An 11,483-nucleotide genomic window follows, 5' to 3' on the forward strand; every position below is an offset into this window, starting at 1 on the left:
ATTCGACCATCAAGGCCTGATTCACGCAACCTCCCTCTGAACATTTGATGTTGAGATGTGTCTGTTACTTGAACTCTGTGAAGCATTTATTCCAGGCTGCAATTTCTGAGGCTGGTAAACTCTAATGAACTTATCCTCTGGGTCTTCCTTTCCTGTGGCGGTCCTCATGAGAGCCAGTTTCATCATAGCGCTTGATGGTTTTTGCGACTGAACTTGAAGAAACTTTTAAAGTTCTTGAAATGTTCCAGATTGACTGACCTTGTCTTAAAGTAATGATGGACTGACCTTCATGTCTTAAAGTAATGATGGACTGTCGTTTCTCTTTGCTTATTTGAGCTGGTCTTGCCATAATATGGACTTACCAAATAAGGCTATCTCTTGTATACCACCCCTACCTTGTCACAACACAACTGATTGGCTCAAACACATTAAGAGGGAACGAAATTCCACAAATGAACTTTTAACAAAGCACGCCTGTTAATTGAAATGCATTCCAGGTGACTACAGCATGAAGCTGGTTGAGAGAATGCCAAGAGTGTGCAAAGCTGTCATCAAGGCAAAGCGTGTCAACTTTGAAGAATCTCAAATATAAAATATATTTTGATTTGTGTCACGCCCTGGCCACAGAGAGGCTTTTATTCTCTATTTTGGTTAGGCCAGGGTGTGACTAGGGTGGGCATTCTATGTTTTTGTATTTCTTTGTTGTTTGGCCAGGTGTGGTTCTCAATCAGGGACAGCTGTCTATCGTTGTCTCTGATTGAGAACCATACTTAGGTAGCTCTTTCCCACTGGGTGTTTGTGGGTAGTTGCTTTCTGTTTTTCTGTCTCCAGACAGAACTGTTTCAGTTGTTCTCTTTGTTTTGTTATTCAGTGTTCAGTCCCATGAATAAAAGGATGAACACGTACCACGCTGCACCTTGGTCCTCACCTTCTTCCACCAACAGCCGTTACAATTTGTTCAACCCTTTTTTTGGTTACTACATGATGTGTTATTTCAAAGTTTTGATGTCTTCACTATTATTCTACAATCTAGAAACTAGTCAAAATAAAGAAAAGCCCTTGAATGAGTAGGTGTGTCCAAACTTTTGAATTGTACATGACAATAACAAGACAAGACAAACATGAGAACTGAGGACGATCAACATGACAATAACAAGACAAACATGAGAACTGAGGACGATAAACATGACAATAACAAGACAAACATGAGAACTGAGGACGATAAACATGACAATAACAAGACAAACATAAGAACTGAGGTTGATAAACATGACAATAACAAGACAAACATAAGAACTGAGGAGGCTATACATGACAATAACGAGACAAACATAAGAACTGAGGACGATATACATGACAATAACAAGACAAACATAAGAACTGAGGACGATATACGTGACAATAACAAGACAAACATGAGAACTGAGGACGATATACGTGACAATAACAATACAAACATAAGAACTGAGGACGATATACGTGACAATAACAATACAAACATAAGAACTGAGGACGATATACATGACAATACTCAGACAAACACTCTATACAACACATTAGGATAACACAGTTATCTGTAATGCCATGGTGTAGCCTAATGCAAAAATAAATAAGGAAAACCAACCTGACCTCTTCTACATGCGTCTCCATGTGGTAACAACCTGACCTCTTCTACACACGTCTCCATGTGGTAACAACCTGACCTCTTCTACAGACGTCTCCATGTGGTAACAACCTGACCTCTTCTACACACGTCTCCATGTGGTAACAACCTGACCTCTTCTACATATGTCTCCATGTGGGTAACAACCTGACCTCTGACCTCTTCTACATACGTCTCCACGTGGTAACAACCTGACCTCTTCTACATACGTCTCCATGTGGTAACAACCTGACCTCTTCTACACACGTCTCCATGTGGTAACAACCTGACCTCTTCTACATACAGCTGATGTCGGAAGTTTACATACACTTAGGTTGGAGTCATTAAAACTAGTTTTTCAACCACTCCACAAATTTCTTGTTAACAAACTATAGTTTTGGCAAGTTGGTTAGGACATCTACTTTGTGCATGACACAAGTAATTTTTCCAACAATTGTTAACAGACAGATTATTTCATTTATAATTCACTGTATCACAATTCCAGTGGGTCAGAAGTTTACATACACTAAGTTGACTGTGCCTTTAAACAGCTTGGAAAATTCCAGAAAATTATGTCACGGCTTTGGAATCTTCTGATAGGCTTATTGACATCATTTGAGTCAATTGGAGGTGTACCTGTGGATGTATTTCAAGGCCTACCTTCAAACTCAGTGCATCTTTGCTTGACATCATGGGAAAAACAAAAGAAATCAACCAAGACATCACAAAAAAATTGTTGACCTCCACAAGTCTGGTTCGTCCTTGGGAGCAATTTCCAAACGCCTGAAGGTACCACGTTCATCTGTACAAATAATAGTACGTAAGTATATAGGAAGGAGACACGTTCTGTCTCCTAGAGATGAACATACTTTGGTGCGAAAAGTGCAAATCAATCCCAGAACAACAGCAAAGGACCTTGTGAAGATGCTGGAGGAAACAGGTACAAAAGTATCTATATCCACAGTAAAATGAGTCCTATATCGACATAACCTGAAAGACCGCTCAGCAAGGAAGAAGCCACTGCTCCAAAACAGCCATAAAAAAGCCTGACTACGGTTTGCAACTGCACATGGGGACAAAGATCATACTTTTTGGTCCGATGAAACAAAAATAGAACTGTTTGGCCATAATGACCATCATAATGTTTGGAGGAAAAAGGGGGAGGCTTGCAAGCCGAAGAACACCATCCCAACCGTGAAGCATGGGGCTGGCAGCATCATGTTGTGGGGGTGCTTTGCTGCAGGAGGGACTGGTGCACTTCACAAAATAGATGGCATCATGAGGTAGGAAAATTATGTGGATATATTGAAGCAACATCTCAAGACATCAGTCAGGAAGTTAAAGCTTGGTCGCAAATGGGTCTTCCAAATGGACAATGACCCCAAGCATACTTCCAAAGTTGTGGCAAAATGGCTTAAGGACAACAAAGTCAAGGTATTGGAGTGGCCATCACAAAGCCCTGACCTCAATCCTATAGAAAATGTGTGGGCAGAACTGAAAAAGCAAGCGTGAGCAAGGAGGCCTACAAACCTGACTCAGTTACACCAGCTCTGTCAGGAGGAATGGGCCAAAATTCACCCAACTTATTGTGGGAAGCTTGTGGAAGGCTACCTGAAACGTTTGACCCAAGTTAAACAATTTAAAGGCACTGCTACCAAATACTAATGAAGTGTATGTAAACTTCTGACCCAATGGGAATGTGATGAAATAAATAAAAGCTTAAATAAATCATTCTCTCTACTATTATTCTGACATTTCACATTCTTAAAAGAAAGTGGTGATCCTACCTTGACACAAGACAGGGCATTTTTACTAGGATTAAATGTCAGGAATTATAAAAACCTGAGTTTAAATGTATTTGGCTAAGGTGTATGTAAACTTCTGACTTCAACTGTACATCCAGTGAAAAAGAATGAGCTTTGGTTCAAATCTATGCTCACCCCCCCACCCAAACACACACACCCAAACACACACACACACACACACACCCAAACACACACACACACACACACACACACACACACACACACACACACACACACACACACACACACACACACACACACACACACACACACACACACACACACACACACACAGGCCCGTGGTTTACCACAGGGCGTAGCCTCCGAGGTTCTGTACTAAAATACATGCATCATGTCATGAACGACTGTTAGTTTATGTAGGCCTCTGTCATTTACTGTTTCCCTGGGAGCCTGTCTGGACGGAGAGCCCCATGTCCCTTCATTCTGAACTAATGTAACTCATAGCTAACTAACTAACTTACTAACTAACTAACTAACTAATTAACTAACTAACTAACTAACTAACTAACTCAGCTCCCTCCACCCCATCCATTTAATAACCTAACCCCATGTCCCTTTACTATTGAACTAACTAATTAACTAACTAACTAACTCAGCTCCCTCCATCCCATCCATTTACTAACCTAACCCCATGTCCCTTTACTATTGAACTACCCAACTAACTAACTAACTAACTAACTAATTAACTAACTAACTAAGTAACTAACTAACTCAGTTCCCTCCATCCCATCCCTTTACTATCCTAACCCCATGTCCCTTCATTCTAAACTAATGTAACTCATAGCTAACTAACTAACTTACTAACTAACTAACTAACTAACTAATTAACTAACTAACTAACTAACTAACTCAGCTCCCTCCACCCATCCCTTTACTAACCTAACCCCATGTCCCCTTCCTACACTACTTCAGTCACTCCCTAAGCCCTCCAGGACCACTAACTGTCCCCTTCCTACACTACTTCAGTCACTCCCTCAGCCCTCCAGGACCACTAACTGTCCCCTTCCTACACTACTTCAGTCACTCCCTCAGCCCTCCAGTACCACTAACTGTCCTCTTACAGTCACTCCCTCAGCCCTCCAGTACCACTAACTGTCCCCTTACAGTCACTCCCTCAGCCCTCCAGTACACTAACTGTCCCCTTCCTATACTACTTCAGTCACTCCCTCAGCCCTCCAGTACCACTAACTGTCCCCTTCCTACACTACTTCAGTCACTCCCTCAGCCCTCCAGTACCACTAACTGTCCCCTTCCTATACTACTTCAGTCACTCCCCCAGCCCTCCAGTACCACTAACTGTCCCCTTCCTATACTACTTCAGTCACTCCCTCAGCCCTCCAGTACCACTAACCGTCCCCTTACAATCCTACTTCAGTCACTCCCTCAGCCCTCCAGTACCACTAACTGTCCCCTTCCTACACTACTTCAGTCACTCCCTCAGCCCTCCAGTACCATTAACTGTCCCCTTCCTACACTACTAAAATCACTCCCTCAGCCCTCCAGGACCACTAACTGTCCCCTTCCTACACTACTTCAGTCACTCCATCAGCCCTCCAGTACCACTAACTGTCCCCTTCCTACACTACTTCAGTCACTCCCTCAGTCCTCCAGTACCACTAACTGTCCCCTTACAGTCACTCCCTCAGCCCTCCAGTACCACTAACTGTCCCCTTCCTACACTACTTCAGTCACTCCCTAAGCCCTCCAGGACCACTAACTGTCCCCTTCCTATACTACTTCAGTCACTCCCTCAGCCCTCCAGTACCACTAACTGTCCCCTTCCTATACTACTTCAGTCACTCCCTCAGCCCTCCAGTACCACTAACTGTCCCCTTACAGTCACTCCCTCAGCCCTCCAGTACACTAACTGTCCCCTTCCTATACTACTTCAGTCACTCCCTCAGCCCTCCAGTACCACTAACTGTCCCCTTCCTACACTACTTCAGTCACTCCCTCAGCCCTCCAGTACCACTAACTGTCCCCTTCCTATACTACTTCAGTCACTCCCCCAGCCCTCCAGTACCACTAACTGTCCCCTTCCTATACTACTTCAGTCACTCCCTCAGCCCTCCAGTACCACTAACCGTCCCCTTACAATCCTACTTCAGTCACTCCCTCAGCCCTCCAGTACCACTAACTGTCCCCTTCCTACACTACTTCAGTCACTCCCTCAGCCCTCCAGTACCACTAACTGTCCCCTTCCTACACTACTAAAATCACTCCCTCAGCCCTCCAGGACCACTAACTGTCCCCTTCCTACACTACTTCAGTCACTCCCTCAGTCCTCCAGTACCACTAACTGTCCCCTTACAGTCACTCCCTCAGCCCTCCAGTACCACTAACTGTCCCCTTCCTACACTACTTCAGTCACTCCCTAAGCCCTCCAGGACCACTAACTGTCCCCTTCCTATACTACTTCAGTCACTCCCTCAGCCCTCCAGTACCACTAACTGTCCCCTTCCTATACTACTTCAGTCACTCCCTCAGCCCTCCAGTACCACTAACTGTCCCCTTACAGTCACTCCCTCAGCCCTCCAGTACACTAACTGTCCCCTTCCTATACTACTTCAGTCACTCCCTCAGCCCTCCAGTACCACTAACTGTCCCCTTCCTACACTACTTCAGTCACTCCCTCAGCCCTCCAGTACCACTAACTGTCCCCTTCCTATACTACTTCAGTCACTCCCCCAGCCCTCCAGTACCACTAACTGTCCCCTTCCTATACTACTTCAGTCACTCCCTCAGCCCTCCAGTACCACTAACCGTCCCCTTACAATCCTACTTCAGTCACTCCCTCAGCCCTCCAGTACCACTAACTGTCCCCTTCCTACACTACTTCAGTCACTCCCTCAGCCCTCCAGTACCACTAACTGTCCCCTTCCTACACTACTAAAATCACTCCCTCAGCCCTCCAGGACCACTAACTGTCCCCTTCCTACACTACTTCAGTCACTCCATCAGCCCTCCAGTACCACTAACTGTCCGCTTCCTACACTACTTCAGTCACTCCCTCAGTCCTCCAGTACCACTAACTGTCCCCTTACAGTCACTCCCTCAGCCCTCCAGGACCACTAACTGTCCCCTTCCTACACTACTTCAGTCACTCCCTCAGCCCTCCAGTACCACTAACTGTCCTCTTACAGTCACTGCCTCAGCCCTCCAGTACCACTAACTGTCCCCTTCCTATACTACTTCAGTCACTCCCTCAGCCCTCCAGTACACTAACTGTCCCCTTCCTATACTACTTCAGTCACTCCCTCAGCCTTCCAGTACCACTAACTGTCCCCTTCCTATACTACTTCAGTCACTCCCTCAGCCCTCCAGGACCACTAACTGTCCCCTTCCTACACTACTTCAGTCACTCCCTCAGCCCTCCAGTACCACTAACTGTCCCCTTCCTACACTACTAAAATCACTCCCTCAGCCCTCCAGGACCACTAACTGTCCCCTTCCTACACTACTTCAGTCACTCCATCAGCCCTCCAGTACCACTAACTGTCCCCTTCCTACACTACTTCAGTCACTCCCTCAGTCCTCCAGTACCACTAACTGTCCCCTTACAGTCACTCCCTCAGCCCTCCAGTACCACTAACTGTCCCCTTCCTACACTACTTCAGTCACTCCCTAAGCCCTCCAGGACCACTAACTGCCCCCTTCCTATACTACTTCAGTCACTCCCTCAGCCCTCCAGGACCACTAACTGTCCCCTTCCTACACTACTTCAGTCACTCCCTCAGCCCTCCAGTACCACTAACTGTCCTCTTACAGTCACTCCCTCATCCCTCCAGTACCACTAACTGTCCCCTTACAGTCACTCCCTCAGCCCTCCAGTACCACTAACTGTTCCCTTCCTATACTACTTCAGTCACTCCCTCAGCCCTCCAGTACCACTAACTGTCCCCTTCCTATACTACTTCAGTCATTCCCTCAGCCCTCCAGGACCACTAACTGTCCCCTTCCTACACTACTTCAGTCACTCCCTCAGCCCTCCAGTACCACTAACTGTCCTCTTACAGTCACTCCCTCAGCCCTCCAGTACCACTAACTGTCCCCTTACAGTCACTCCCTCAGCCCTCCAGTACCACTAACTGTCCCCTTCCTATACTACTTCAGTCACTCCCTCAGCCCTCCAGTACCACTAACTGTCCCCTTCCTATACTACTTCAGTCACTCCCTCAGCCCTCCAGTACCACTAACTGTCCCCTTCCTATACTACTTCAGTCACTCCCTCAGCCCTCCAGGACCACTAACTGTCCCCTTCCTACACTACTTCAGTCACTCCCTCAGCCCTCCAGTACCACTAACTGTCCCCTTCCTATACTACTTCAGTCACTCCCTCAGCCCTCCAGGACCACTAAATGTCCGCTTCCGACACTACTTCAGTCACTCCCTCAGCCCTCCAGTACCACTAACTGTCCCCTTCCTACACTACTTCAGTCACTCCCTCAGCCCTCCAGCGCCCTTACCACCAACTGTCCCCTTCCTATACTACTTCAGTCACTCCCTCAGCCCTCCAGTACCACGAACTGTCCCCTTCCTACACTACTTCAGTCACTCCCTCAGCCCTCCAGGACCACTAACTGTCCCCTTCCTATACTACTTCAGTCACTCCCTCAGCCCTCCAGTACCACTAACTGTACCCTTCCTACACTACTTCAGTCACTCCCTCAGCCCTCCAGTACCACTAACTGTCCCCTTACGATCCTACTTCAGTCACTCCCTCAGCCCTCCAGTACCACTATCTGTCCCTTTTCGATCCTACTTCAGTCACTCCCTCAGCCCTCCAGTACCACTAACTGTCCCCTTCCTATACTACTTCAGTCACTCCCTCAGCCCTCCAGTACCACTAACTGTCCCCTTCCTACACTACTTCAGTCACTCCCTCAGCCCTCCAGGACCACTAACTGTCCCCTAACTATACTAGTTCAGTCACTCCCTCAGCCCTCCAGGACCACTAACTGTCCCATTCCTATACTACTTCAGTCACTCCCTCAGCCCTCCAGTACCACTAACTGTCCCCTTCCTATACTACTTCAGTCACTCCCTCAGCCCTCCAGGACCACTAACTGTCCCCTAACTATACTACTTCAGTCACTCCCTCAGCCCCCAGTACCACTAACTGTCCCCTTCCTACACTACTTCAGTCACTCCCTCAGCCCTCCAGTACCACTAACTCTCCCCTTACTACTTCAGTCACTCCCTCAGCCCTCCAGCTACATGTGGCTGTTGTAGTGCCTGTCACCTTTACAATAAGAACTGAACACACTGATATCCTATTCTAACATCGGTATGACAGCAGGATGGCTGGTTGCTGCCTCATAGCTACAGTCAGTGTCCCTGTCTTACATTAGCTGTGTCCCGGCCAAGGAGTGGAGGATTGTGGGTGGAACTGGATGATGTGATGGGGGCTGAGGGTATATAATTATATTCAGGGCTGTTCTGAAGGAGGCTAACCCACAGGACTTGGTCCCGGGTCAAAACCCCGTTGGAATCGTTAACTCTTGCTCCAACTCTTCCACTCCTCTCCACTCCACCCTCTCGACATCACCACTGGGCTGGTAGAGTCATGTATTGAAGAGGACTGGTCCACCCCTCGGAGCCTGGTTCCTCTCTAGGTTTCTTCCTAGGTTCTGGCCTTTCTAGGGAGTTTTTCCTAGCCACTGTGCTTCTACATCTGCATTGCTTGCTGTTTGTGGTTTTAGGCTGGGTTTCTGTTACAGCACTTTGAGATATCAGCTGATGTACGAAGGGCTATATAAATACATGTGATTTTGATTTGATATTGTAGAGATCCTCTCTGCATGAGGCCACGCTACAGTTCCCAGCTATTGGCCCGATGCGTAGAGTGATTGCTTTTCACGCTGGAACCCCGGGGTTCGCTACCCCGCTCCCCCCGTTTGCTACAGTATGTTCTGGACTGGGGCTAATTTAAGGTCCTTCTTCTGTTAGACAGATCTGAGCGGTGTTCGTCCTCTTCCTCCTCGTCCTCGCCTGTGATGCGGCTTCCTTAAAGCCTGTTCAGTCATGCTATCACCACCCATCACAATAATATCATTAATCCCCACCCTACTAGGCTTATGTCAACGACCCTCATTTAATTCAAGGGTGAGCGTTTCAATGGGGCACAAGGCACACCGGAACCGAATTGGTCCAAACCGGCTTGTAGTCTGTCTTGTCTGGTTTAAACATGGACGAAGCAGCTAATGGGTTTATACACGGATTAGTTAATCATCTAGTCAAACCTACGCCTTTGGGTTCATTATGACCTAATCGGATTTGTCCATGTCTCCAATTCGAGTCTCAGCGCACAAAGCAAAACCGTTTTGATGTTTGTTGGGATCTTTGCAATGTTTTTCTCACCGCACACATCGATGTTTATCGGTGTAAACCAGTCAGGATAGACTCCAAGCCGGTTCGGACCAATTCGGTGACAGTCCGCCTTGTGCGCCTTTGGAGCAACCCGCTTTCGACGACTAATCTAGCCCGCCCCCTTGTATGACGTCAGCCCGCTGGCAGTCAATCAGCTGAAAGAGAAGGCGGAGCCCCGCCCACTCTAACGCGCTGCTCTGGTTTGAGCTGCAGTGTCTTCTAGCAGCGGTTGGGTAAAGGGAATGCAGCTGTCCGCTGTCCGGGAAGCATAACCATATATACCCATACAGACAGCACACGGCCCTTTGAGCTGGACTAGACCTGCCTCCTTCTACTGCCGGAGAAACCCGACACACACACATCCCGATCACCGTGGAGCAAAGACTCTATCCACAAGGCGCGAGGTAAAGAGCGGAGGCGCGAGCATGGCTGTCGAAGAGGAAGGGCTACGGGTTTTCCAAAGCGTCAAAATAAAAATAGGTAAGAAAAGCAGAGAGACAGAGGCAGCTAGGATATTGTTCCCCCACCCCCTCTGGTCCCCGTGCCTTTACTTTAACGGGCTAAAAGGCATTGGGGCTTTGAGAGAGGGAGACCGCCCTCCTTCTCCCTCGCTCTCTCCCCCTCTCTCTCTCTCTCTCTCTCTCTCTGTCTCTCTCTCGCTCTCTCTCTCTCTCTCTCCCCCTCTCTCTCTCTCTCTCTGTCTCTGTGACATGTTGTAATTCAAATCACACGCTCCCGAAACATTGCATGTATTTTGTGAAATAGACAAGTGATCGTAGTCTATTCAGTCCGTCGTTATGGAGTATGTGTAGTCAGGCCTATTCTGAGGGGTCCGTGAACGAATATCTATGTGGTGCTTCATACATGTATGTCATTTACAGTGTGGTTGGATTGTTATTGTAAAAGTGGATCGGTGTTATGAACTTCTTGTTGTTTGTGGCGACAAAAACTCGAGACATGAGGGTCTGAGCGCAAACCCCCCCCCCCCCCCCCCCCCCCCCCCCCCACCAACCAGTAAACAGCTGCACGTCCATGGATGTGGCTCGATCACGGTTTGCCCACTTTCTCCCCCGCGCAGAGCTTCGAATAAAACAACCGGACCGTTAGTCTAACGAGAGACCCAGTCCCGGTGTGGATTTTCAGGGTCACATATGTCTTACTGTGTGGCGCTATTGCGCCAGAACTCGTGGCAGTCATTGGACAGCTTTAGGCAATAATAAGTAAGAGAAAATACCCCCTCGACGACTGGCACTAGCCTCTGGAGGCCCCGCACGTAAAATAACCTTCCTCCATGGCTCTCAATAGGACATGGCCCTGGCTAGCTTTTCCATGTGTTATTAATTCGCTATACACACACTAGTATGCAAAACACAAATGTATATTCAATACAACCACAAAAAGATATGACTATTTATTGTTTACCAGTTATCCAGTCGATGCGTGTTTTATTGCGTTAGATGGTGCGCTATAATGTCATCTCCCGATTGACTAATCGGCTGTTGGTGACTTCCTCATCTCGGTTTTGTCTCCAAACTGACACCACAACAACTACCCTGTACCCACCGTGGGTGTAGTCTGATTGTTAAGTCTACCCTGGACCCACCGTGGGTGTAGTCTGATTGTTAAGTCTCCCCTGGACCCAACGT

At 47.5% G+C, this 11,483-nt stretch overlaps 1 protein-coding gene across 2 annotated transcripts in view; it reads left to right on the forward strand.

Moving 5' to 3' along the window:
* The first annotated feature begins 9,179 nt into the window (after window positions 1-9,179).
* LOC110511434 (ras GTPase-activating protein 3) overlaps window positions 9,180-11,483 on the forward strand; it is a 94,357-nt gene continuing 92,053 nt past the window's right edge. For both annotated transcript variants that reach the window (XM_090206932.1, XM_090206933.1), the window contains exon 1: window positions 9,180-10,317. In XM_090206932.1, the coding sequence (XP_090063058.1) occupies window positions 10,263-10,317 (55 nt within the window). In that variant the 5' untranslated portion in view covers window positions 9,180-10,262. The remainder of the gene's footprint in view (window positions 10,318-11,483) is intronic.

This window comes from Oncorhynchus mykiss, chromosome 18 (genome assembly GCF_057628025.1).
Source record: "Oncorhynchus mykiss isolate SJ-2025 chromosome 18, ASM5762802v1, whole genome shotgun sequence".
NCBI lineage: Eukaryota > Metazoa > Chordata > Actinopteri > Salmoniformes > Salmonidae > Oncorhynchus > Oncorhynchus mykiss.